This window comes from Penicillium citrinum (assembly GCF_028827155.1).
Source record: "Penicillium citrinum strain IBT 23319 chromosome Unknown utg000009l:1.0-4274883.0:1.0-4276374.0, whole genome shotgun sequence".
Lineage (NCBI taxonomy): Eukaryota > Fungi > Ascomycota > Eurotiomycetes > Eurotiales > Aspergillaceae > Penicillium > Penicillium citrinum.
This window is the reverse complement of record NW_026622694.1, coordinates 3,821,548-3,847,786: the sequence shown is the minus strand read 5'-3', so window position 1 is coordinate 3,847,786 and position 26,239 is coordinate 3,821,548. Positions and strand designations below refer to the sequence as shown.

Below are 26,239 nucleotides of genomic sequence, written 5' to 3'. Positions count from 1 at the left end.
TGCCCGTGCGCGATCGACGCAGCCCCAAGGCCTTTCTTTATACTCCCGAGGCAAACTTGACCTATCACCTTGTGGAAGAATCAGCCATGAAGCTCAAATAATCCCAGTATCAGTCACTGACCGGGAAGAATGCCGGTCAATCGGACTTACTCCGACAAATTTCACTTTCCAGTCTCACCCATCAATCATGAAGCTGCATTTACAGCAGCGCGAGCTCCCTTGGCAACGTAAGGTCTGCTCGAAACAGAAACTTAGCAGCGACTCCGGCACACTCCCGACCATTCGTACGAAGCTTTTGCTAGCCAAGACTCAATTCTTTTCTCCGGTAATTCCGCTGAGTCTTCTTCGATACGACCTCTCCGCGTTGGTGGAGACAGTTCGGCTCTCTGGGTCTTTCCCCGCAGTTTGATGCCGTGGTTGGCTTACCCCATGGGGTTAATTAAGCTTTCTATTTTGTGAAAGAGAATATGTGTGGTTGACAAGTGGTTGGAGACGATGCAGACGAATGTGGGCAAAGTGTGACATTGTGTGCGCAAGCTTGATAGGTCCTTGGCCAGGGTCTTGATTGCATTTATCTTGCATGATTCCCCAATGTTCGCCGTCTCATCCTGTTTCCCTTGTTTATTTCTTGCAAAAATCGCCCCTTGCCCCCTTCTCACTGGGGATTTATTGACTTTCAAAGAGTTTGGTGTCCATCCTCCGACATGGTAACCAATATACCCGATGGGCCACCATCTGGCTCAAAGAATGGCATTGCCGACGTTCCTACGATCTCGCACTCCGAAAGTACCCAAGTAGATTCGAAATGGAAATCTTCCAAAGTTGCTGACGGCGATACTGCCATGGCACTTTTCAACGACCCCGACGAATTGCATGAGGAGATTGATCCCGCCGAAGCAAGAAAAGTCCTATGGAAAATTGACTTCATGATTTTGCCCTACTTGGCTGTCTGTTATGCTTTCTTTTATATTGACAAGGTAAACACCATGATCCTTCATTGTTGAATTATGATAATCCAGGGAAATATGTTGATCTCGCTGTTTCTTTGGCAGACTACATTGAGTTACGCTGCGATCTTCGGCATTCGTGATGACCTCAACCTTCACGGTACTCAGTACAGCTGGCTGAGTAGCATCTTCTATTTTGGGTTTCTTGCGTGGGCATTTCCCACCAACTTTTTGATGCAAAGACTTCCAATCGGTATTTTCGCACCAGGATTTCGAGTTCTTTTACCACGAGGATTTTAATCTGACGCTCCTCGTCCATCTTAGGCAAATATCTTGGTGTAAATATTTTTATGTGGTGAGTATTTCGGTACAATGTGATATATCGAAGCCGAAAATTGTCTAATAATTTGACAGGGGCGTGTTTCTCATGATACAAGCTGCGTGCAATAGCTTCGAAACACTCGCTGTCCTTCGTGCTTTAGGTGGTGCTGCCGAGGCATGTTCCGATCCTGCATTCATGCTAATCACGAGTATGTGGTATACTCGACGTGAACAGCCAGTCAGGATTGGTCTCTGGTATACAGCAAATGGTCTTGGTATTGCTCTTGGTGGTCTACTTGGATATGGTATTGGTCATATTAAAGGAGCATTGCCATCATGGAAGTACGAGTTCATCGTAATGTGAGATCATGCCCCTTTACTATCTTTTTTTAATGCTCATAGCTTATTACTATCAGTGGTGCTCTATGCTCTACGTGGGGAATCATCATGTTTATTTTTCTCCCCGATTCACCAGTGACAGCGCGCGGTTTGACGCTGAGAGAGAAACGTATTGCCGTTGATCGTATTAGGGAAAACCAGACTGGCGTGGAGAACAAACATCTTAAGCCTTATCAGATTCTTGAGGCATTCATGGATTATAAACTCTATATGTTTTTTATCCTCGGTGTAGTTTGTGAGTGGCTTCATGAAGCAATCTCCCAAACTCTTCTAACCGAATTTGACAGGCAACATTCCCAATGGCGGGATTTCAAATTTTGGCACTATCATTATCCAAGGGTTCGGGTTTTCAACATTGGTGACAACGCTGATGCAGGTATGCTTTGTCCAACAGCTCAACGATGTCTGACCAGATTTACTCATTATACTGCCCGAAAATTAGATTCCTTACGGTGCTCTAATCGCTCTTTCGATCCTAGCATGCGTGTACATGAACGACCGTTTCGAAAATCGCCGCTGCGTATTCGTTCTTATCTTTCTCATTCCTAATTTAGCCGGTGCATTTGGTTTACGATTTGTGCCCATCGATCAAAAGGTTGGTCGACTGATCTGTTACTATCTGACTGGGCCGTATAATGCAGCCTTCGTGCTTGTTTTAAGTATGCAAGTTGCAAACACCGCCGGTCATACCAAGAAGGTAGTCACCAATGCTGTGCTTTTCTTGGGATATTGTACAGGCAATATTGCTGGACCTTTCTTCTATAAGTCGGATCAATCGTATGTCCTCCCATCTACCACGGTGGAGCGTCACGTTCTAACACAAATGGTACAGACCAACTTACAATCTTGGAATTTGGTCAATGATAGTCTCGCATTTGATTGAGGCGGTACTGATCACCATTCTTGGTCTACTCTTACGTTGGGAGAATAAGAAGCGAGATCGTATCCAATCCCAAATGGAGGGAGGCCTTGAAGGTCGAGACTTGGACTCGACAGCTTTCTTGGATTTGACTGATCGAGAGAATATGAAGTATGAAACACTTGCCATATCAAGAGAAATGATTATACTGACCAACTTATAGCTTCCGGTATATCTACTAAAATACAAATTATAGCTCTAGGTACCATGTCTAAGATCATCGTGAAGCAATTCGCATGGTTCTTGCTTCACCTTGTGCAAGTCTCATTCTTTGAGAATACATCGTGATTGATGATGGTGATTGATAGTTATAATACTGAATTATATCATGCCTTTTCTCGACAGACCTCAGATATCTTCTAAGAAATCCAAATGTCAGGACTCTTCAATGTTGTAGTCTCTACTGTGGTTTGTTAAAATGTTAGTATTGAAGAGAAGCTCAATTCGGGACTCACGATACTCTTAGCAATGCATCGTCACAACAGACATGATAAATCAAAGAAATTCTACTTGAGGTGAAAGACAAATCCGTGGAGGCTCGTGGAGGCTGACATTTGGCGGCAGATGGTCTCCTTCCAATTTCCGCCGTGACTTTTTCTCTTCTGCTTTTCATCTCTCACTTCTCCTTCAACCACTTCCAATCATCCCACAAAGTGAGTTCTTCATCATCGAATCTTCACAAATCAACTGACAGAATATATTGAGGTATCTTCTCCACCTCAATTCACAAGCCAATATCCGATGTCTACTCAAACTCCCAAGAGTGTCGCCGGACCGATCAAGGACCCGGTCTATGTCCCAGGTACGGAGACGAAGAAGAGAACTCCTTATCGTATGTGTAACTGTCTCTTCTATATCATGAAGCTAATGAAGGGCTATTAGTCTCTCATTTCACCTGGCCGGACGTTTGCACTCAGATGCAAGTCCGCTACACCTGCGGCCACACGATTGGCGGAGAGTTCCTCAAATGCCAGAAACATTTCGTTCGTGAGGATGAGCGATGTGCCAGCTGCAAAATTCAATACGTCGAGGCCAAATTGTCTCCCCATAAATGCCGAACATGTCTGCATACTCCAGATGGCTTGTGAGCCGTGGACCAGATCGAGGTGTTCTCATGGATAAAGCGGGATAAAGGTTTATGATGAGAAATGAGAGCATGAAATTTTGATTTATTGATACCCTGGGAGAAATGCGAGGCGCAGAAATGATCTTTCAATATTTTTAGCCCAATCAAACTTTCTCTATTTTCATCGAAATAACGCGTGGAAGCGAGCTGAGGGCACAGGGGTTATTCTCTAGGGGACGTTGTCAAGAGTAGCAAACCTCAAAAGAAGGAAGTCACAGCATCCAGGTCATCGGCATTGAGCAGCCCAACTCCTTCTTGGAGCAGAGTCCTCCACACGAGGTTACGCTGACGAACCGGCCAGTTAGGGGTGTTCCAGTATCTTGCTCCAATTCCTCGCTGTTTAGCCAATGATATCTGAGCCCGTAGAGCTTTGAGCTGATCGTCTCGAAGAACGGGCTCAGTATCAATAGTTACCTGTCCAACGGCCGCGACAAAATTTGTCGAGGCAATGGGAGAGACTGTGTGATCGACTTTGGCATATTTAGCCTCACTCAGAGAAGCAAGTGGAGCATCGAAGAAATAATCCCGATCCTTGACAGGGAGCACCATGTCGAGGGGAGTGTCCCCTGTGCCGATAATAGTCACTGGGCCAGTCTCCACCGTTTTGCCACCTTTCAATGTAGTGAGATAACCTTTCCTGCGCAGAGGTTCTAGGGCTTTGATGACTGCTTGGAATGTCTCGTGGCCCGATGTTTTGACATCAATGAAGAAGTAAAGTGTTTGAGTGGTATCAGTATCCCAAACACCGCTGGTCGCTCGAGTCAGTAAATGGATATCATGTTGACTGTGTGAAAATCACCGACTTTTTGGTTGGGGCAGTCAAAAATGGACTGTCGGGATTCTGACGGTCGAGCACATCCAAAATGGGATTGATATAAAGGTTCTCCAGTGTCCGCTCGTAGGTCAATGAAGACTCATCATGGCCGACCTACAATAAGGTGAGTGATATGATTTATTGTTTGGTTAAGATTTGAAGTCAAGACGAACATAAAGGGTGCCGTTATAAAGCCAGACATCCGCCTCAGTAGATGTACAGCCCTTTGACAGGCCTATAATCGAGATTAGCTGCAAAAGATGGCATCACATGAATCAATTCAGAGACTGACCAGTATAAAAAGGCCTATCCCTCCAATAATCACTAATCACAATGTAAGTATATGTGTCTCCACACAAAAAGAAAACTTGAAGGTCCCGAAAGGGAGAGGAGTCGCGTACTTGTGAGAATGCACGGGAATCTAGGCATGGCGTTAGTCCGACGGTAATGTCATAGAGCAAACTCATAGAATGCAAATTCCATTTAGCACTCTACTCCGGATGAGACATACAGGTATCAAATCCCGAGTAATATCCGTCGGATATCCATAATCTGCGCTGGCATGGGTATTTTTCAAAATACTCTGCAAACTGGAGGTGATAGCTCCGAAGACGGGTTCCGGGGCTGCCGACAGGGCCGTGGCCACGGCTGTCGCGAAGATGAATGGTGAGAGCATAATCCCGATTCGAGGGCTGGAATTCAATGTTCTCGTGTTTGTCTTTGAGCTCATTAATTGGAGGTCAATGGTACTCCTAACAGTCGCAATTGAAAAGAGAAACTTGTAGGACGTTTGATGTTGCGCCACGAAAGAAGCGGAATGCGGTGGTGGATGCACGTGCTCGTGTTGAACTACAAAGTATCCATAATGTATGGAGTGACCATCTCACCAATAATTTACTATTTTATACGATGTTCTTGTCCCAACTTGGGAAATATTGTCTGAATGCATATCCATCCAAGTACAAACCTTGTAAAGGCTTTGCTAGTAATGTTCGTGACTTGAAAATTCTACTTCCATTATAACACCCAGATTTAAGACCTAAAGTATCTTTCCAGATATTGGAAATAGTATAAGATAGAAAAAACGAATCGCTTCAAGCTGTGATATATCCATAGTACAAAGAAGGTCTCACATAGGAAATTCATATCGTGCCATGCTATGTACATCAATAATCCTTGTTCATCGCGCGTTACCATCTCAAACCTCTCGCACACTTGGAGACGAACCACCAGCCGGCGGCTCTTGCGAAGTCGAGTTTCGACCACGCAAGCTGAGATTGCCGATACGTTGAACAAGATTACTTCCAACGGCGTCGACTGCCCCCTTTGGTGCGAGAAGAGTCGGACCTTGCGCAGCAGCCTCTTGCACCTTAAACAGACGGATCCCAGTTCCATTCCATACGCCAACTGTGCCGGGTGTTGCACCTGCCGCCGTACCTACTACCATCTCGCTGGAGAAAATGAAGCCCCAGAGAAGAGACTCGTACCAGCCCATCGAGAGGGCGGACCACTCAAAAGACTGAGCTCGTGTGGGGGTTGGCTCGGAGATGATGCTCTTGACCTGGGGTTCTTCCGCAAAGGATGGAAGGTTGGCGATCAAAGTGCGGCCCTCAGGGCTAGTCGAAGACCTCAACGCGTCGTCGGGGATATGGGACGCGATGGCGGAGATGATGGTGAGGATTGTGTGCAAGGGAAGTTCTGGAAGCCAGGACTCGAGCTAATTGAATAATCAGCAAAAGCTTAAGGCGCAGGGAATGGGGGAGAAGGTGCCACGATTAGAACATACCCAAGCAACAGTAGGAGCAAATCCCATAGATGGTGACATGAACAAAGCAGACATGCTTGTCTGGCTTGTCATACTGTTCTGGCGCGAAAATGAAGGTTGTCCCGCAGGCTTCTTGCCGCGTGCCTTTTCGGACATTCCACGGATCTGCGAGCTCGTCTCGTCGGTCGTGGACGCAAATGGATGGTCTGCGTGAGGTCTGAGTCGATGGTGAACACTGGGAAGGCGTATGTTGCCCCTCATCATCAGAATCATCATCGCCAATTGCAAATGCACTGTTCTCTTCCGGGATCTGAGTAAGAGGAGATCGAGCACCGGAGGGCAGATGGAGATCGTCTTCTGGCTGCGAAAGGGTCGGGCTTGTAGGAGTTTCATGGGGACCATTTCCAGCCTTCCACTTCTCCTTCTGACGCTCGATCTCCTGCTGGCCACTTTCCAATGTGAACTCTCGTACTGCCTCAAAACGCTGCTTGTGCTTCAGAATTGCATAGACGAGATACGGATTTTCTGAGACTCCATTAGAATGATAGAAGGAGACAGGGACGGTGCATCAAGAAAACCACATACCTTTGAAGTTGTACTCGACGATTGCATTGATAAAGTCCAGCAGTGATGCTAGAAGAGTGTGATTGGTCTCGTTTGCCAACAAAAAGCTAGGGGCTGACATCTGAGAGAAAAGTTGAATGACCCTTGAGCTTGCACTATTTGACATGTGCTTAATGTGAGGAGCCACGTTGTTAAGAATCATCAAAAGCGCCGGGTAGACATTGTCAAGCTTCCCCTTGCTGGTTGTTATGAGAGTGTGGATAGACTGGTCATTATATTAGCAAATAGCCAATTTCGAAGGATGGAAGCAACTCACGATGACCAGGAAGTCGGCGTAAGAGCCTCGAAACTTCTCGAGTCTGATAGACTGCGGTAATGTCTCTTGCGCCTCAAACTTCATATTCAGGCTCTTACTGAAAGTCGCCTCGGAACTCAGGGTCTGAAGAATGAATATACACAACCTCACCACACCTTGCTTTGAGGGATCTGTTCTATACTCCATAGCATAGAAAATGCACAGGATAAGGAAGTCATGCGATCGGTTGGAGTCAATGATGAAAGACCTGAAACGCTTATTACATTGCAAGGTCTCCCAGAAGAGCACCAAAATTTCCGGTGCCCATTTCACTGATCTTTGACTGCCAGGAAGATACGAGCTTGTGGATTGCATCGGTTGGTTGAGGATTCTGGTCATGCCGTCCACCAGGAATTGAAAGTCTTGCGGCCTATGCAATCTTCCATAATAATGACGGTAATAATTCTTCGGCGGAGCACCCCGTCCATCTTCTGGGATGGGGTATAAAAGAAGCACTAGAAGCAATTGAAGGCAATATATCACCATTATCTGCTTGGGATCTTTCCAAACCACATGATCGTAAGGTACTCTCCATGACGCAGGGTTGTATTTCATGGCCGTGTTCAGAAGAGAGCAGAGTAACGTCAAGACAGATTGTTTATCTTGGCAGGTGGTAATGTAGGTAATTGCTTTCACGCCCTGGACCGGAAGGGTGTTTGAGGGAAGATACATCGCTTTGCCGGTCATGGTGAGAAGAAGTCGTAGGATCTCGCAACGGTTGCTTTCAAAGGCTTTACTGGATCCCATTGCCGTGTTACAGCCGACACCACTTTGCCATATTGAGTATGAGACCTTACCCTTCGCTGTTGGGAGTACAGGTATGGTGAAGTCCATAAAGAATAGTAGATCAAAGAGTGTATCAATCAGCTCTTCGGCGAGAGGCTTCACCTCCTCGTATTCCTCCGAGCGGGGAGACGATCCATCGTGCTGGTCCTCTAGCCCAGCCTCATCGAACAGAACCTCGCCAGCGATCTGGGCCTGTCTAGTCTTTTTCCTGCGGCGTGTCCAAAAAAACTTCTCCTCCCATCCTTCTAAGTGATCGGCTTCGTAGACAAAGGGGAGAAGCCGGGTAAGCACACGAATACAGTTGAGCGCATCACGGTCGGGGGCAAGGTCTGGATCAGGGAATGACGGATGGTTTTTAAGGACGATTAGACGTGATGAGACTGATAGAAGCAGAGTCTCAAAGTTGGACAGGGCATTGTCTCGCGTTCGTCGAATGTCCGCAGGTGTGAATAAGCTGAAAACATCTTCGGTGGATTCAGGCAGCTCCCAGAACTAGAAACATGGTCAGTGCCAATGCCATGCACATTCATAGCAAGCAGTCTTTTCTTTTGAGGATCACTTACTCGTGTCCAGTAGGGGTCGTCTGCGGGGATCTCCTTCTCCTCCGAGAGGCGAAAGATACCCTGCTTGAAAACAAGCTTGGACTCCGAGGCCCCCATTTCTTGGAAGACTGATTACTCAAGGCCTAGGAGTCATGCAGTAGACATTCACCAAGTAAGAAGCACTATAAAGTGAAAGATAGCGATTCAAGTGTAAACGATGTTGAGAAGTAGTGGGTTACTTGGTTTAGTTGGTTCCTGTCTGCGGAGTTCGGGGGGGCACATGGCAGATCTGCCGAGCCGCGCAGGCGGCAAGCCAACATTCCCCAATGGCTGAGTCTACTTCAGAGTCCAAAGATTTCAGCTCGGACTTTTTAGTGAATCAAATCAATTAGTGGTTTAAGTTATTACACTAGCGTAGTTGGTACTAATCAAATTACGATCGAGCCTGTATATATTCCGATAATGGTATTGTTGATTATACAGAACCGCTAATGAACCTAGAAACTCCTATCCACGCAGCCAATGAGGGAAAATCAAACCAAAAATATTAGATGCAAGCTTCACAGAGTCCCGTTGCTAGCAGAAAGCCGCCTGCTTCTCTCGTAGAGCCACTTGTTGCTCAGACCCAAGCTTTGTCGCTTGCCAGCAAGGGGAGAAGGTGTGCTGGGAGCCATGGTCGAATCCCCGAAGGAGGTACCGAGAGAATTTCCAAAGGACGTGCTAAAGGAGTTTCCGAAGGAATTGTTGAAAGAGTTGCTACGAGCAAGAGGAGATGATGATCCAAAGCTCTGTCTGCGACCTCCACCATTTCCACCCTCGCTTGCGACAGCCTTTTGGAAAAGAGGACTTGATGCTGGGGAAAATGGACCTGATGATACTCGGCGACCAGATAAACCAGGAGTGGCGGAAAGCGGAGAAGATGGGCTTTGACCGGGTCCACTAGCAGGGCTGCCTTTGCGCGAAGTAGAAACACGGTATCGCGGAGGGGTCACGTAGGTTGTCCCCGGTGTCGCAGGTGGAGTCGCATTGGGGTCCAGACCCAGTAGAGCACGCTGGGTCGGCGTCAGGGGAATATCAGAAAAGTCATCCTGGGGTCGGAAGAGAGGATAAACCGCGAGAAAGACGTTGGAAATAAGGAGTAGCTGTAGGAGGAGCAGTGGGAGGTGGTTATATAGCGAATTGTTCTCGGCATTGACAAGAAGACGCGAGCTGGAACCACACTGTCAGATCTCTTACAATTGCAACCAGGGGTTTGTGGCGTTTTCTTCACTTACTAGGCCTTGAAGAAGTCCGAGAAGATCCATGTCACAGCCAAAGCACCTCCGTTCCATACCAGCTTCCTCATGTTCTTATCACCGAAGGTAGAGGCATCTTGGCGTCTCACGATCTCACTGAGCTGGGGATGACGCCATTTTCCTGGGGTATTGGACGCTTCGGAGCCAGCAGGCTGAGCAGGCGTAGAGGCCTTAGGAGTCGAGGGCAGAGACTGGGAGGCCATTTGTGAAATAGTCTTTCGAGGTCGAAGACGGCAGGCGGGGGGGATAATAAAACAAAAAGCGAACAATGAAACAGCGCTATGACTGTCTTGACCGAAACAAAAGAAAGAAAAACAGACTATACTCCCTTGTCAATCGGTACTCTATCCTTTCGATGCTCTGGAGGGCACGAGACTTACCTTTCAAAGAAACACAATTGGGACTTACCTTGTTTCGCAAAGTCGTGTGCAGAGCATTCACAGCGTTAGACTAACATGAGTAACCACCTTTGTCTTGAAAGGAGGGGAAGGGGTTTCAAATGGTCATTGCTCAGGAGGGTCTCATTCTGTTGTGGTCACAAGTGGCTGGGACAGACTCGAAAAGCCGCCGCACACGCGAATTTAGCCGCACGGCATCACAGTTAACCCGAGTCCCGCAGACGCGGTACACGCGCAGCCCCTCAACGTCATAATCTGGGGCTGCTGGTTGCCTGTCACCAGTAATCCGATTGTTGACACTTTTCACTTTCAATTATCGGGTTGTTGCTGTGAACCCTGTTCAAAAATGGCGGATCAGACCTCACTTCTTGGAAAGCTGGATACCGCACTGTCGGATATTCTAGCCGATTGGAACATCTATACCACCATCTTCGCTGGTCTGCTCGGTGCCTTCGCACTCTACTCTCTTCTCTCTTCCCAGGATCCCGACATCCATCCGTTCTTGCTCGCTCGGCAGTCTACTGCATCTCCAATTAGAAATTCCGGCGAATCCCCGACATACCGCAGCTTAGAAACGCCATATGGCTTCCCGCTTCGATCTGGATTGAATGTTAAGGATGCTGGTACACCCAAGTATACGGCCGGGCGACGTGGTGACCTGCGAGATATTTGGAAGGCCGCCGTGCGTGGAGCCTTGAACCCCGACGGGTCAGTCTCTGGCAAGCAAGGCAAAATTTTGACCTGTCTCGGTAGACACTCTACCGAGCACTTCTCTTCTCTCAGATCACCCAGGAACTAAACGTGGTTGGAAAAGAGCTGCAGAAGTCCGGCGCCAAAACTGTAGCTATCTGTCTCACTGACTCTGTTGAACTACTTGCATCTATCTTTGGTAAGGCACTTGATGATCGCCCATTTTAAGCATTTACTGATATTCGATGGCTTCAGCCGGTTCCTTCTATGGGTACAAAACCGTCATCGTGCCCCACAACCTGCCTGCAGAGACTCTGTCTGCACACTTACAATCATGCCAAGCTGATGCTTTGATCGCTGAAGCTGGATCGTTGGATCTTACCCTGGTTGCGGATGGTAATAAGCAGCTCGACGTCGTTGTCTGGGTCGCAAAGGATGGTAACCGCCACATGGACTGGCACGAAGTTCCCCAGGAAGTTAAAGGCAAACTGAGAGCGGTCGTTTGGCATGAACTGGTTGAGGAGCATAAAGACCTGGCCGGCTTGGACGTTCCTGAGTATGATCCAACTATTCCAGCTCCTGCTGTCAACACTGTTTGGCCGTCTTCTTCGCCATCCGGTGAATTTATCGATTTCAAGTCTGAGGTGGGTGTCCGTCACTCTTCGTACTGCTACATTAAATCTCACAAGACTATTCTAGAACCTTGTCTCTGCAATCGCATCTTTGGGCTCTGCATTGCCTCGTAGCCAACGCTTCACTCCGTCTGACCTGGTTCTATCCATCGATTCTCTCTCTCGCTCTTACCCACTCCTTCAAGTAATGAACGCACTCTACTCCAACGCTTCGATTGCCCTCAATTCGGTCGCTGGAGAAAAGGTCGACTTTGCTCTTGCCACCCTTGGAGTCTCTCCTACCGTCATCATTGCATCCTCTTGCACCATGTCTAATTATCACGAAACTGTCATGAAGCCTCAGACCGGGCCTGTCTCCTCGCTTGGTCGTTGGGTGCAAGCACGGACTTTGGATAGAGGCAATATGCCTTCGAAGAACATCATTAGTCAAATTAGCCGCGTTGGCCCCACGGCTGAGTTGTCCTTGGATAATCTGCGCTTGTTGTGCATTTCCCACCGTGTCGACGCTGATCCATCTGTTCGTCTGACCTCGGAACAACTCACTGAGCTCCGCATCTTTACCGATGCCCGCATTGTATATGCGTTGACCGGCCCTGGTATTGCGGGTGCTATCGCTCAGACCAATGTTTTTGACTACAGATGCCTTACTGGGCCCAGTCATTTCGGTGCTCCATTGAGTAGCGTCGAGGTCACATTAACTGGCGTTTCGGAGAACGGCACATCTGACGATCTTCCTGAAGGCCAGGTAAGCTCGTTATCTCCGAATCTGTACAACTCATTTGTAATATGTCTGACCATTCAATTTTCTAGCTCACTGTTGCCGGTCCCTCCGTTGTTGATGGCAAGACTACTTTACCATACCGTGCCCGCATTACTAACGACAACACTTTGGAATTATGTTAGATCAACCAGCCCTGTTAAGGTCATGGATATTTGAGGTTTTCATTTCCTCAATTTTGCTTCCGCATCGATTAGCCCTCTTAGCGGATCTTCCTTCAATTATTAGCAATATTAGTTTAGGTAGGATGTGAACATTTCATCAGCGCCCAGCGGGGACTCATCTATCACCATCAAATAAAAGCGCGTCCGGAAATACTCCATTCGAAGAAATGATTTCCATTGTATGAGATACAAGACCAACTCTAGAGGATGTTGGAATGAAGGTAATATACATGATTTTGAGATAAACGATCGGGGTACAAATGCAGCTGCAGTCATCCCTCCTCTAGGCTTTGAGCGCAGCCTGGAATAAATCATAGCTGAACGGACGCTTCGCGCCTTCAGCAGAGTATTTGGCCATCTGCTTGTCGAGGGTTGCCTTAACACTGGCGAGTTTGCGAGTAAGAGATGAGTGAAGCTCCTTGTCAAGGGCAACTCCATGGACCAAAAGACTCAATCGAAGAGCATTGTAAATCGGCACAGTCTCCTGAAGCCACTTCTCCTGCTCTCCCATCTTTGTACTCGAGGGGGTTTCTTCATGTTTACCCAAAAGCTTGGAATTAACCAACTTCCGCGCATAACTCATGACTTCGTTGGTCTCATCCTTCCCGCCAAACTCTCCAATCGCACGAGAAGCAGACAGCTCAAGCAAGGTTCCGATGACAAAAGGTTGCTTAAGGGGGTCCTCAAATACTGTGGGCTTCCAATTCTTGTTCTTGTGATGTTCGTTCTCAATCAGATCGATCGCTTGCTTCGCAAGACCCAATGCCTTCTTAACTTCTGCAACATTATAATCCGCTTTCTGGGCAATCGTGTGCAACTCGAAGAACAAGCGTCGGTTCAGATCGATTCCTTGCAGTTGCAGACCGGTGTTCTGTTGTTTGGCGCATTGAAGAATGGTGGAGAGCTTGTTAGACTTGTTGGTCACACGCATAAGGTGCTCCCATTGGTTGGAGTTGAGCACGAAGTTGGCCATTCCCAAACCACTCATGAAGGGGACGAAGTTCTTGAAATCGTTGGCAGCCTCCATAAGCTTAAGGACTTGCAGGGCCTCCTTTTTAGTTGGCAGATCGCTAAGCTTCATGGGTCGTAGGGTGAATTGCTCATTCTCGCTAATGCTGACAGTGATAGGCTGATCAAGGAGCCTTTGCGCATGCTTCTCCTGGAACATGCTCCTCCGTTGCCGCCTAGGTAGGCCATAGGGAATGAAAAGTTGTTCTCGAAACCGGCTGAGAGCCTGGTCCAATTCGGCGGAGGAGGTCGGTGTGAAATTCGGGACAGCTTCATTTCGAGATCCAGTTAGTAGATTATTCCTCGGAATAGAGTCGCAATCAGAAAGAGTCAAAACTCACTGGCTCCCGAATAATTGCGGATTTGCGAAAAGGTTACCGACTGGCCGATGGTGCTCGGCCAGCGGAAGACCCTGCCCATGGCAGTTTGCGCCATGATGAAGTAAAGGATAAGGTGGTTTAATTAGAGAACGAATAATTTCACTTCACTCAGTCCCAAGCAGCAAGGAGCCTATAACCAAACAATCCTGCTTTAAACCAGCACAACGCGGATGGCGCGAGAAAGAGAGGCGGAGAGGGAGAGAAGATTGAAAGTTGAGGCTTGGCGGAAATTCTGCCGGTCCGCGCCCAAAACTCAACGCCGACTTTGTTCATCTCCTCCAACATTCACAACCATGGCGGCTTTACCAACAATGCGGCAGCTGGGCTGTCTGAGGTCATTAATTGAGGCCCAGAAGACTACTCAGCCTCAAATTGGCCGTCGATTCATCTCGTCCATCTACTCTCAACGTCCCGAGCGCGTGCCTCTCCCTCAGAACCTCCCTAAGCAATTCCTATCACAATTACCCGAGCGCCTACAACCGGACAATGGTATGCTATTATTAGACCAGGGAGGAAATATGCTGGAATCCTCTTTGCTAACAATTTTGCTCAATTCAGGCCCAAGACCAGTCAAGGTCTACCCTCCACCCCCATCTACTCGTACCGCTTGCAAGGATCCAGTCGCCAGTGTCACCGAGGCACAAATGAACGTTCTCGACCCTAAGGGCGATCGTAAGGCTCTTTTTGACTACCGAAAGAATCCGCGCAGTGTTAAGCCCGGCGATATTGTCCGAGTTACCTTCAAGAACGGAGACCCATTCAACGGCGTTGTCTTGAGTATCAAGCTCCGCGGCATCGACACCTCCTTCTTACTCCGAAACGAACTCACTCGTGTTGCTGTCGAGATGTCGGTGAAGGTTTTCAATCCCAATGTCCAGAGTGTGGAAATTGTACAACGCGCCATGCGCAAGCCTCGTCGCGCCAGACTGTTCTACATGCGGTATGTCGCCTTTCTCTATCTTTTAAACGGAACAATATCCATGGTCGAATTACTAATTTTGATGCTTTAGGTCCCGCAAGCACGATCGCCGCAGCGTGGAGAATGTGGTGGCTGCTTATATTCGCCAGAAGAAGGCTTTCTTGGGTGGAGGCAAGCAATAATTGAATTAAGGCTAAGCGCAGCCTCATTTGCATATTCAAGTTGTATTATTATCTGTCAATATTAAACAAAGTTGTCTCTTACTTCCTGGCAATCCGTTGCTATTCATGTGTGTTGTGGCATGCCGATCTTCACCTCCTTAGTGACATTGTATTGGCGTAGTATCAATATCGGGTATCAATTTCCAGGACTGCATCTATCAAATATACTATACATCTCGACCCTGACAAGAGATATGCTCGTAATGCTAATAGTATACCGGTGTATGGCTCAGGGTTTTCTAATCGTGATTGATTGATTGGTTGAATATAATAAGTACAGTATACTGCCAATGATTTCGTACAATTGTGGATTCTGCACAACATGCTTAGTGTTCCGGCTTATTGGATGGGTTTATTACGAATGTGATCATTCCAATGATTTACATCGGTAGCTTAGATGATAGTACCTGCTATCATTATGGGCATAGGAGTCGGTTGGCCCTAATAATTCAAATTGTTGTCTAGAATCATCGAAAGTATACACAAATATAAGAGAGCCAATGAATCTCTAGACATTCAATAACATATCAATACTATTGTATCAGTGCAATCCTGGGTACTGACTCGTCTGCAGTTAGATCTTTCTCCACTCATCCGTCAACGACGTAGAGTGAGAGAAAGGCTTTCACTTTTATGGGTAGTAGCCTCTCTATGTTCGAAAGGGTTTTGCAAGGGCTTCGCTATGATGGTACGCCAAGGTGATGAGTGTGCTGGACTTCCCAGTCAATTTGCGCAATCAGATTTTCATATCAAAAATTCAGGCTGTTCGACCCCATTGTAAAGTCTGCGACTGTCTTCATGGTGATAGACCGGGCTAAACTTCCACTGGGTATACTGCTGACGTACGTCGGGCCAGCTATTCACGGCGTGTCTGCTTTCCTCCGGAGGGTATATGCAATCGAGGCATGTCAGTCCACATGTGGACAGACTCCCCAGGAAGGTGGGAGAATCGTCCGAGAAACTGCTACTAGGGTCATACTAGTAGATATACAAATAATTCACATTTGTTACTAGCACATCGACGGTATTTTAATCCCATATTATTGAGAAGGCTTTGACATACGATTGTTCTAATTGGCATCACTTCGCGAATAAATTCAAAAGGCTTGCAACTCATTATGCGGTATATGTACTCGTATGCTATTTACCATTACAAGATCCAGCAATCATACACTAGTATATTTCATCTTTCACTCCTTGCTAAGAGTGATACGACGAGCCTTGAGATACTCGTAGTCGGGCATAGAATCTCTCACTCGCTGTTCAATGGCCTGGCCCATTTCCTCGCCGAACTCAACCTTCCACTTAGCCGCCTCGACGTCAATATCAATGGTCATCGGCGCCTTATCCTTGACAATTCCCTTGGAGTCTCGCAAGGTCGACAGCATGATAGAAGAGCCAGTGCGGTGGAAATCTTTTTGGTTTTCATCGGATTCGTGTCCGGTAGAATCAGCCCAGCCATGGGAATTCTTGTCATCTCTTTTGTCACTCCACTCGAACTGCAACACACTCTTGTCCAGACCCGTCTTTTTACAGAACTCGAACACGGTTTCTGGTTGATGAATGAGGTCGTGGGCATCTACCACTGGTGGTGCTACTGGAATATCCGGCTGCTCTAAGCACCAGTCGTACAAGGTACGGGACCAGCGTAGCGTCATATTGGCCAAGGACGAGCCCCTCACTCCATCCTCATCAATATGCCCTAGATCGGCCATCTTCCGCATCGCACGGTACATCGATGGCCAGGCCAGAGCAGGGTGTCGAATAATAAAGGCAATTTGCCAGGTGCGCAGGTACTCGTCCGAAAAAAGAGTCTCGTTAGATGAAGAGTGGGTGCTCGGACCATAAGATTCAGGGATCTCCAATTGGAATGCCTTTGTGAACTCGACATCCTCGATACCGGTTCTCATCTTATAGAGGGACGCCGGATTATTGAACCAGAATGCATGTTCTTTGACGAACATCGCTTTATTGTCCTTTTGTGCTTGGGCTGACTCATTTTCGAGTTTGTCCAGACAATCTTGGTAAATTTTCTTCACGGATTCCTTCTCTTCCTGCGACCATTCTTCAGGTGCTTTTCCCATGAAGCCCTTCTTGGCCGTCGAGACGAACGCGGAGAAGAAGAAATACCCACCCTGTTCATTGGTGCGCAACTGGGGCTGGTTATGAATGTTCAAGATCTTCAGTAGAAGATTCGAAGCTGTGCGGGGCACCGAGACGAGCAGGAGACGACGGGGAGTGGCGGGTGTGCCATCAGTGCCTTGGGGATAGCCAGAAGTAGTAATAGTCATGGTTGTGTTTACTCTGTTCCAGTAATCGGGCTCTGTGAAATAAGCTTAATCAAGCTGGGGGCAATGAGCGAGCGTGAAAATGACTACATCCCGGAGGCTGATGGTGTGATTATATAGGATCTACCAATACGGCCTCATACTTGCAGTACATTCGTCTCATGCACTAAACAATGAAACTCAGCCCATCACTGCAGCCTTCCAGGGATAGTACTATGTACTATACCAGAAAGAAGTTTCTCGGGATGCACACACTTGCCGCTTTACGGTAAGGATGTGCAGTAATTCTTGAGAATTTACAGTATCGTCTGTATGTACAAATGACATGTTTCCACAAATCGAAAACCCCGAAGAACTCGGATTCATTTCTTTCGGCCTTTGGCGGCACTGTCTGAAGCCGATGCGGTGGAGACATGTCCGCCATTTTCGCTTTTAACTGGATTTGCCCTGGATCTGCGCTTCTGTCCAAAGAGGATCGTTTCGGCGCTCGGTCTGTCGGCGCTCCGAAGCGCTGGCGTGGGGGACATTTGTTGCCTTTTGCGATACTCGATGTAACCAAGCTTGCAGTTTCTTAGTCAAGCGAGTGCTCGAGACGTCAGTTGCCGTTGTCCACAGTGTGTCAGGGCCGACCAATCGAAAAGGAGTAGACACTTGAAGGGTATTCGTTTCGTTGAATGATATCGTGTCTTCGGTGACTGAGTGATTAACTGCAGCCTATTTTCTTGATAAGTACACTTTACTATCAAGCCTGAACATTCCAGTTGGAACTGCTGAATCAAGAGAATGATTTGGATGAACAATCCCAAGGCTATCAGCTATGTCTGTTTGGACAAGCCATATCCCATTGCATTTGCTGTATCTTCGTACCCCACGACTTGGCTTTATTGGTAATACTGTATAGGTTTCTCAGTTCATGATGTTCATATGACTCAACGTTCAACGCGCATTTTGATGGTCTGCAGGGTAGGTGCATGTTTCATGTCAACCTTACACCATCACTGCCGTTCGATTCAAAAGACACTATTTGACCTTCTGTTGTAGCTCATCCTTTCCTTCTCATTAAGAAATTTCCCTCAAATTTTCATTTCCCAGCATACCTATTGCTCTATCTGAAGGTTGAGCTGGTAATATTTGAATTTAAGCCAATGTCGTTTGCTACTTGAGGATTTGCTTCTTCTTCTTTTTTTTTTTTAAAAAAAAAAAAACCTGTCAAGTGGAGACCGTGGATCGTGACCTGGGCAATCATACATACCTACATGACTTGTGGGCAAGATCAACCCATTGACCTAGTGATGGACTGTCCAGCAGGTTCGTGTTAAATCAAGCACCAACTGGCGTGCGCATGATGGCTCACGAAATGAGCTACATGACGCCCCTGAATGTCTCCTATATCAATAAAACCTCTTTATCTGTTTCCCTCATCTGCGAGTCCGCATATGGGGTCAATACGTTATCACTACAGTCCGTTTTGCGGATTTTCATATTCTATTATGCAAATATTTTCCAGCTTCAAAGTCGGGGTTTTTAATAGAAGTGCTCACCAAATATTTATTCTGATGTTACAGCACTGACATTATTGTATTGTATTATATCATAGCAACTTCTAGGAATAGCTTCACCGTAATGATCCATTCGTATCTGAAGTGAGCTAGTTAAAAGTTATCACTACCGCCACGATACATGGCCCAAACAGTCTGTTCATTTTTCATACTCGCTTCCGACTCCTCAAGCATATGCTGAGATTCAACGGTTCTCTCCACGGCCTCGCGGATATGAGAGTATTTCAGCCTTCCAGATTCTCCGTATTCACTGAAAGCAAGTCCATCAGCGACATTATTAGGGTTTTGGGTTTGAGTCTGCTCGCGCCAAGGGTGAGAAGATCCTGGCTGAGCTTGAGGGCTCCGCTTAAATGTAATTTTGTCATTTGCTAGCTAGCGAGCGCTATCCTAACCTTTCGTGCCCTGTCTCTTGTGACCCTATCCCTTTTCTTGAAAACTTATCCCCAATTTTTAAATTTTTTTTTTTTTTAAAAAAAAAAAAACCCTGAAATCACATCCTCACAGTCTGCGAATTATTGTGGCTACAGGAAAGGTCGTAGCGCCCTTCATGCTTCCTGGGCTGCCCATCAGCTTCGCCATGGTAAACACAAAAAGACGGTCTCGTCGTCGAGAATCACCTCCCCCAACCGCGTCAAGTGAACTTAGCTCTAATTACTATTCCGAAAATAATTCTTATAAGGGATGAGAACCCCCTTGGCCCTCTGGATGGAGGAATAAACGCAGACGACAGAAAAGGCATTTAGATTGAGTTCTACTATCCTGTGCTCGGGCTTTGTACCGCTACTATATCTCTCACTCCTCCCCATGTCTCTCTCTCTCTCTCGCTTACTCAGAGAGGTCTCTGTCCTCCTAGATTCTTACAATAGTAAGCGTATTCGGAAACATATATTGAAATTTCAGATGAGAGATGCTAACTTTTGGTACCATATCGGTAATTGATGTCAATCATCATGGGATCTGGGTTTCGAAGCCTCGATCCAGCGATAGGATAAAGCATTGTACCCAAACCCCAAAATGGGTCGGGTTGAGTAGAAACTTACCTTATTGCCTTCTACAGAGGCTCTCGGTAATTCTGAATGATATACCGCAGCAAAAAATCAAAATAGTCACCTGGCCTGGCAAGTATAATCCTCGACAGCTCCTAGTACAGTATGGAACAGTCACCGGCCAATGACACCGCTCCGAGCACGAGTATGTATGTATACAGTAGATGCTGCATGTCCGCCAGACTACAGTAATCAATCAGGTCGATACCCATTGATCTCCTCCAAATATATAAAGAGCCATCGTTTGAGAATCATGATAGTAGTTATAAACAGATAATACTGATGAATAAATAATTATTTATTGAGTCGTCCGATCAAAAGGAATCATTTCTAGTATGTACTATGTACAGTGTGTATTCACACTTCACTGTAAACATTTGTACTTTGCTTCCTCACCGCTTCCGACGCCAAAAAAGCGCAACGCAAACCAGCAGCAGCTCCACAACTTCTCAGTCCAGAACTGCGTAGTTGCAATTGTCATTGGTGCAAAATGGCCGTGGAGAGTGATCTGGGGGATTTGTTGGCTAAGGTGCTCCCCACTGGTGTCCAAATCTCCGTCCGTCATGTTTCATCCATTCCCACCCCTTCGGATGCCTTGTTTGCACCGGCACCAGGCCAGGATACAGAGGCAACCTTCTGTGAGAATCACTTCCTCTCCGTCTCAATTGATGCACCCAAGGAATACGGTGATGATGAGGGCGCGGAAATCATTGTCTTTGGTATGGAGGTGTTGGTCTATACTACGGCCCACCTGACGACCATCTTCGTCTCCAAAGCCGATTCAACGGGCTTACTACACCTTCTTAATCTGCCCCATAAAGTCTCGGTGCTGCGACTTATTTCAAACACATTCCTATCTCATCTAGCACGTACACATCAGCGGCCGGGTGTACGATTGGTGATTTCTTTGTTTGCACGCGCCCAGAACCAATATCTCTTTCCGGGCAGTATCGAGAATTCCGGCAAACACGTCCTGGATGACCGAGGCCTTATCAAATGGTGGTGCAGGTCAGTAGACCCAATTCTTCGTGAGCATGAGCCTGAGTCTATCTCCCGAGACTCCCAACAGCAAAGCCAAACAGGTGAAGCTGCCAAGGCTTCAGCGACGGCATATTTGATCGTGCCAGGCTGTGACCGCTTCGAAACTCGCAATTTCTTCCCACCAACGGCCAAGTCAGATCCTCAGGATCGTCCACGATGGTTAAATTGCTACCCCCTTCACCAGATGGTCCATAATCCCTCGGCACCTCCCCGATGCTTGGTTCCTCGGCTTCCCGACGACCCGAAAACGCGATTCCTAATTGATTTAGACGACGAGTTGCCGGAACCGATAGAGGGCGAAGATGCCACTCCAAGCACCGGCCTTTGGCGAAGCGTTCGGTCTCTAGACCAGTTCTGGGAGATGATGTCCTTCCGGCAAGAATGCTCAGCCGGTCGCTTGGTTGGGTTCCTGTGGCTTGTTATCAACCCGCCTGGGCTGATGAATTCAACAACAATGGCCAGCCGAGCACGCGCTTCTTTAGCAGCGCCAATCAACTTCACAGCCACAGAGCCATCCAAAATCGTTTCTGAAGATAGCTCAACCCAAGAGTCACCTGAACAGGCAAAGACGAATGAAGTATCACCAAAGGAACCTACTCAGCTTGAATCCGAAGCCACAGAAAGTACGCTCCAGCCTCTCGAAAGTTCACCGTCGTCTTTTGATCGACCATCTACATCTCAATTCACCGATACAAATCCCTTCCACTGGCCTGAGTCTGGACGAGGACAAGTGGTTTTGAAAGATTCCGACTACAAGATTATGATGGACGGTATCTTGGATCACTTCTACGACGAGAAAGAGATCGTTGCCAGCACCAAGTCATACATCGATCAGGTAGCTTCTCTCGCGGATCAACTTACATGGGGGAAGCGGGTCTCTGGCACTCAGATCCCGGAAAATCTTGGAACTGAGACGACAGTGGCCAATAACAGCCTCGACAACGGACTAGTTCGCAAGAGAAAGAAATCGGATAGCCAGACCACTAAAACCGATGGCGATGGCAGTGCAACACAGTCAGGTGGGCCGGCCGACCCGCCGTCACAGCCAGCAGCTGTGAATGTGCTTAGCGCAGGTCTGGTTCGGAAGAAAAAAAAGACATGAAATTACTATCTGGGAATATAATTTGATTTTTGGAGTATTGGTGAAAGCGTTTTGCATTGGGATGGGATGGGATGGGATGGAATGCAATTAGTGCCTTGGAGGCCTTTGGCTCAGTGATTGGCGCTACCTCAAATACATATGATAGAGCCAAAGCGATGAAGACCTACTATAATTTGGCTAGTATTATTTAAGACTCTATACTCAACACTGTGACTTGATCCACTGCTCGTGTGAATGGCTAACTCCTATTGTTCAAGACCTTTAGTAGTGAGATGTATGATCTAGTTAGCTTTGCAGTATGTTTATAATATCTGGATGTGCATGTTCTAGAGTGAACTACACTTAAGCAAGAATATCTGATGCCAATGAACTAACTCGCTATAGGATGTGTACTACGTATGTAGTCCCACCAGCTCGTCTGTGCCAATCTTGGATCATTTTATGCACTGCTTGGCCGAAGGATCCACGTATGCGCGTACAATCAGTGGATCCAATACTCGCCAGGCACCATCTACCATTTGACAATAATAAGTTTTATATACTAGTAAATATGCAAAAATTGGAATTGAATAAATATATTACCAAATATAAGTGGATAATGAACAGGTGCAATTGCAAAGGTATACGGCAGAAGGGCGGAGCGGCAAAAAGAAAGCCGCCGCATCCGATCTGCACAGCTGAAGAACCTCCACCAAACAATCCCCAGTGGACACTTCTTTCTGTCCTTCTTCACTATCCCATTCGACTAAGTAGAATGTGTTCCTGGTCGTTACTTTCCTACTGTCTCTCATGCTAGAGCCGACCCTGCCATTTCTCGAATCGCCCACCGATGGCGCTATATCTGTGTCTGTCGCGGCGGGCTGGATTGGTCTGATCTGGTATATCACTGTGTTGACCGTGTGCGCCTTGGGCTACTTTCAGATGTATGTGTTCAATTCAGAGATTTCCTCTCATATAATTCCTTGTCTTTGAAATCACCCGACTCCTCGTCCATTCATTGAGAATGATGGCTTACACATCCAATTGAACAGATGGAGACACTTTTCCTCTCGGCCGCACCCATCATCTTTGGCCTCTGATCCAAACACACCCCATGTCACCGCAATTCGACCTGTCAAGGGCCTTGAACCACATCTTTACGATTGTCTGGCCGCGACCTTTCAACAGCTATATCCGCGCGACAAGCTAACGGTCTGCCTTTGCGTCGAGTCGCGACATGACCCCGCCTATCCGACCCTCCGCAAATTACTTGCCGATTTTCCAGATGTTGATGCGGAAGTTTATGTTGAGGAGGAAGACCCTCTATTGCAGGGAAGTGGGGCTGATTCATACGCACTTGGGCCGAACCCCAAGATTCGAAATATGAGTCGGGCGTATCGTGAAGCAAAAGGCGATATCATCTGGATTATCGATTGTAATGTCTGGGTTGGGAAGGGCGTTTGCGCTCGTATGGTGGATAAACTATGTGGGACGGGACCAACATCTCGCAAGAAGTACAAGTTCGTGCATCATTTGCCTCTGGCCGTGGATGTGACCGGGGAGAGCAATGTGCAAGAGCAACGACAAGCTCTCTTGGATGCCCGCCCAGAAGCCACAGAAGCTGAGATCGCCTTATCTTCTAGCAGACCGGAAGATGGAATAGAGAACACACTTGCTACTGGAGGAGGTCGTCTGGAGGAGTTATTCCTTTCTTCTGCTCATGCAAAGATGTATACCGCTATTAACACTGTCCTGATTGCGCCGTGCATTGTCGGTAAATCAAACATGTTTCGTCGTTCCCATTTAGACTATCTCACAGCTCCATCGACCAGCAAGTCTGACTCTCGCTATCCTGGTATCGATTACTTCTCAGAGAATATTTGCGAAGACCATTTAATCGGGGACCTCTTATGGCGCCGGAAGGTTCGTGAAGAGAAAGAGTTTGGTGAGCACTGGGGCAAGCATGCTATGGTGTTTGGGGATTTGGCTATTCAGCCCGTCGCGAACATGAGTGTCCGAGGGTATATCGCACGTCGAGTACGATGGCTTCGAGTTCGCAAGTTTACCGTGCTACTGGCCACGCTCGTCGAGCCCGGGACCGAATCATTCGTTTGTTCCATATATGGTGCCTGGGGTCTCACGACCGCATTAGCACCATGCATGGAGCGCAAGGGAGTGGGGTTGTCCTCGATCTTGTCCAGTTGGACCGCGTTTTGGGCCTTTTTCGCCTTCAGCATGGCGTTCTGGATTTTTGTCGATTGGACCCTTTACATCAAGTTGCACTCTGCCAAAGCCATCGAATTGGACGATGTCACGCCTTGTTTCGCACAGCCTGTTCGATCCCGACGTCAAACTACGCGTCGGACGTTTTTGCAGTGGTTCGCTGCTTGGTTAGGTCGTGAGATTCTTGCATTGCCCATCTGGATCATTGCCGTGTATGGCGGCGTGACTGTTGTTTGGCGAGATCGGCGTTTCAAGGTCGGATTTGATGCGAAGGTCCGCGAAATTAATGCCGAGCCCTCGGAAGGATCATACTCGACGAGCTCCGTTGTTGATTGGTTTCCTGTCTCGCCGAAGGACAGTGACGGCAAAGTCAGACGCGATTGATGTCGTATTTGACTCGTTTTGGTTTTCTCCGGGATATTATCCTGGCTTTGATGGTTATTATAGATTACTAAAAATTAGGGTGCCTTCTCTTTGTGTATTTGTACATTAGACTTTTTGTTTAGACCAACGGACCCTGGTATCTCTTAAGTAGGGTTGAAATCGGTCAAGATCTCGGTATATTCCATTATGATTTGCTTGCATAATTTCAAGTGGTATTTCCCGGCGTCATTTCTTCTACTAATATTTCCTTGGGGAACTATCTTAGACAATTTCCTTCCCAAAAGTAAAAGCACAGCCTTGTTATCATTCTTCAAACCATTATATCCTCATTAAAAACCGAGTGACATGATTTTGGCCAGTGAATATCTCGTCACTGACAGTCTCCGTCTATTGATATTGCCAAATATTTTATGATTATGAACAAAAAAAAAAAAGAAATGCAATCTATATACCTCACAATCTCATTTATGCAGAACTCTCACCCTCCTTAGCTCCGCTCTCCAGTCCAGCCGACTTCTCGGAGCTAAGAAGCCACTCAACAACCTGTCTGCCTGCAGACATTTCTCCGGCCGACTGTTGTTCCTCGCCCTCACCCTGGGCTTGACCTTCGCCTTCACCAATGGTCATCTCAATCTCCTGATCTCCATTCTCATTCTCATCCTCATCAACCACGTCAGCGGAGGCAGACCAAGCGGCGCGCTCAGCCAAGAATACAGCGTCGTGTCCAGCATCGTTCTTGATGGCGACATCCGCACCGGCTTCGACAAGCGCCTTGACGCACTCAAGGTGCGTGTTCAAAGCTGCCCAGTGCAGTGATGTGTTTCCGGAGTAATTTGTGTGGTTGATGAAAGTCGTGCGCTGAGCGACGTCTCCAGCAGAAAGTTTCTGAAGGAGAAAGTTCAGGATTTCTACGTACGTTAGATCAATGCTGAGAAAATACATATCGATAGATGTATGTATATTATTTTGATGAAGGGTGGGGGCTAAAAAGAACTCAAACATACCGATGTTACCGTTAGCAGCAGGGAAATGCAAAACGCAAGATCCAGTGCCGCCCTCGTTCTCATCTTCCATATCGATAGCAGAAGCAACAATTTGAGCCTCGGTGCAGTTGTTTTGGGAGGCAAGATTGGCAACATCGGCCTTCAGGGCCTCCAGATCGCCTGCTCGAGCATCGTAGATGAGGTCATCAACGGCATCGGCGGAGAGTGCAATAGGCACAGTAGGCTTAGGCTTTGAAGTAGAGGTAGCCATGTTGTGAATGAATCAAGCTAAGTTACTTTGCTTATTTTATCGAATGTCTTGATCCTTGAAAAGTGGATCGATTTTTTTTTTCTGCCGCTGCCGCAGACAAGAATTTGATATGCACTGGCCGGGATGTTAGAAAATGACATGTCAAGATAAATGATTGAACAAATCAAGAACAAAATTCGCAATCAAAAGTTTCTCAAGTTAAAAAGGATCATATTCAAATACCCAAGGCTCAAACACCCTAAGACATGCGAAATTGTCTTAGTTGCGCGAAGATCCCCGCGATTTGCATCAGTGGTGATAAGCGCATTGATCGGTATTGTATGAAAATTCAATTTCATCC

The 26,239-nt window shown here is 47.1% G+C and overlaps 12 protein-coding genes across 12 annotated transcripts; 6 read left to right on the top strand and 6 right to left on the bottom strand.

Moving 5' to 3' along the window:
- Window positions 1-704: 704 nt before the first annotated feature.
- On the top strand, window positions 705-2,801 carry N7469_010916 (putative MFS allantoate transporter; the record flags this gene model as incomplete). The annotated part of the gene is made up of 9 exons (XM_056649821.1): window positions 705-977; window positions 1,053-1,200; window positions 1,272-1,302; window positions 1,362-1,628; window positions 1,685-1,902; window positions 1,955-2,043; window positions 2,110-2,444; window positions 2,500-2,697; window positions 2,789-2,801. The coding sequence occupies 9 exons, from the start codon at window positions 705-707 to the stop codon at window positions 2,799-2,801; spliced, it is 1,572 nt and encodes a 523-aa protein (XP_056496952.1).
- A 526-nt stretch (window positions 2,802-3,327) lies between these two features.
- N7469_010915 (uncharacterized protein) lies at window positions 3,328-3,674 on the top strand (the record flags this gene model as incomplete). The annotated part of the gene is made up of 2 exons (XM_056649820.1): window positions 3,328-3,418; window positions 3,460-3,674. 2 exons carry the CDS (start codon window positions 3,328-3,330, stop codon window positions 3,672-3,674), a joined length of 306 nt encoding a protein of 101 aa, XP_056496951.1.
- A 236-nt stretch (window positions 3,675-3,910) lies between these two features.
- Window positions 3,911-5,202, bottom strand: N7469_010914 (uncharacterized protein; the record flags this gene model as incomplete). The annotated part of the gene is given in 4 exon segments (XM_056649819.1): window positions 3,911-4,496; window positions 4,516-4,640; window positions 4,700-4,777; window positions 5,038-5,202. The coding sequence occupies 4 exon segments, from the start codon at window positions 5,200-5,202 to the stop codon at window positions 3,911-3,913; spliced, it is 954 nt and encodes a 317-aa protein (XP_056496950.1).
- Window positions 5,203-5,724: 522 nt separating this feature from the next.
- Window positions 5,725-8,655, bottom strand: N7469_010913 (Hid1 family protein; the record flags this gene model as incomplete). The annotated part of the gene is made up of 6 exons (XM_056649818.1): window positions 5,725-6,243; window positions 6,313-6,497; window positions 6,526-6,816; window positions 6,877-7,120; window positions 7,172-8,488; window positions 8,560-8,655. 6 exons carry the CDS (start codon window positions 8,653-8,655, stop codon window positions 5,725-5,727), a joined length of 2,652 nt encoding a protein of 883 aa, XP_056496949.1.
- A 443-nt stretch (window positions 8,656-9,098) lies between these two features.
- N7469_010912 (uncharacterized protein) lies at window positions 9,099-10,036 on the bottom strand (the record flags this gene model as incomplete). The annotated part of the gene is made up of 2 exons (XM_056649817.1): window positions 9,099-9,747; window positions 9,813-10,036. The coding sequence occupies 2 exons, from the start codon at window positions 10,034-10,036 to the stop codon at window positions 9,099-9,101; spliced, it is 873 nt and encodes a 290-aa protein (XP_056496948.1).
- A 541-nt stretch (window positions 10,037-10,577) lies between these two features.
- Window positions 10,578-12,456, top strand: N7469_010911 (uncharacterized protein; the record flags this gene model as incomplete). Its single annotated transcript, XM_056649816.1, is given in 5 exon segments — window positions 10,578-10,980; window positions 10,998-11,120; window positions 11,177-11,565; window positions 11,621-12,298; window positions 12,364-12,456. The coding sequence occupies 5 exon segments, from the start codon at window positions 10,578-10,580 to the stop codon at window positions 12,454-12,456; spliced, it is 1,686 nt and encodes a 561-aa protein (XP_056496947.1).
- A 322-nt stretch (window positions 12,457-12,778) lies between these two features.
- Window positions 12,779-13,938, bottom strand: N7469_010910 (uncharacterized protein; the record flags this gene model as incomplete). The annotated part of the gene is made up of 2 exons (XM_056649815.1): window positions 12,779-13,773; window positions 13,845-13,938. The coding sequence occupies 2 exons, from the start codon at window positions 13,936-13,938 to the stop codon at window positions 12,779-12,781; spliced, it is 1,089 nt and encodes a 362-aa protein (XP_056496946.1).
- A 238-nt stretch (window positions 13,939-14,176) lies between these two features.
- Window positions 14,177-14,984, top strand: N7469_010909 (mitochondrial 54S ribosomal protein bL19m; the record flags this gene model as incomplete). Its single annotated transcript, XM_056649814.1, has 3 exons — window positions 14,177-14,372; window positions 14,442-14,823; window positions 14,894-14,984. The coding sequence occupies 3 exons, from the start codon at window positions 14,177-14,179 to the stop codon at window positions 14,982-14,984; spliced, it is 669 nt and encodes a 222-aa protein (XP_056496945.1).
- A 1,229-nt stretch (window positions 14,985-16,213) lies between these two features.
- N7469_010908 (uncharacterized protein) lies at window positions 16,214-17,314 on the bottom strand (the record flags this gene model as incomplete). The annotated part of the gene is made up of 1 exon (XM_056649813.1): window positions 16,214-17,314. The coding sequence occupies one exon, from the start codon at window positions 17,312-17,314 to the stop codon at window positions 16,214-16,216; it is 1,101 nt and encodes a 366-aa protein (XP_056496944.1).
- Window positions 17,315-20,406: 3,092 nt separating this feature from the next.
- On the top strand, window positions 20,407-22,059 carry N7469_010907 (H3 histone acetyltransferase RTT109; the record flags this gene model as incomplete). The annotated part of the gene is made up of 1 exon (XM_056649812.1): window positions 20,407-22,059. One exon carries the CDS (start codon window positions 20,407-20,409, stop codon window positions 22,057-22,059), a length of 1,653 nt encoding a protein of 550 aa, XP_056496943.1.
- Window positions 22,060-22,848: 789 nt separating this feature from the next.
- N7469_010906 (putative ceramide glucosyltransferase) lies at window positions 22,849-24,645 on the top strand (the record flags this gene model as incomplete). Its single annotated transcript, XM_056649811.1, has 2 exons — window positions 22,849-22,982; window positions 23,091-24,645. The coding sequence occupies 2 exons, from the start codon at window positions 22,849-22,851 to the stop codon at window positions 24,643-24,645; spliced, it is 1,689 nt and encodes a 562-aa protein (XP_056496942.1).
- A 465-nt stretch (window positions 24,646-25,110) lies between these two features.
- N7469_010905 (uncharacterized protein) lies at window positions 25,111-25,899 on the bottom strand (the record flags this gene model as incomplete). Its single annotated transcript, XM_056649810.1, has 2 exons — window positions 25,111-25,553; window positions 25,650-25,899. The coding sequence occupies 2 exons, from the start codon at window positions 25,897-25,899 to the stop codon at window positions 25,111-25,113; spliced, it is 693 nt and encodes a 230-aa protein (XP_056496941.1).
- Between the last annotated feature and the right edge of the window lie 340 nt (window positions 25,900-26,239).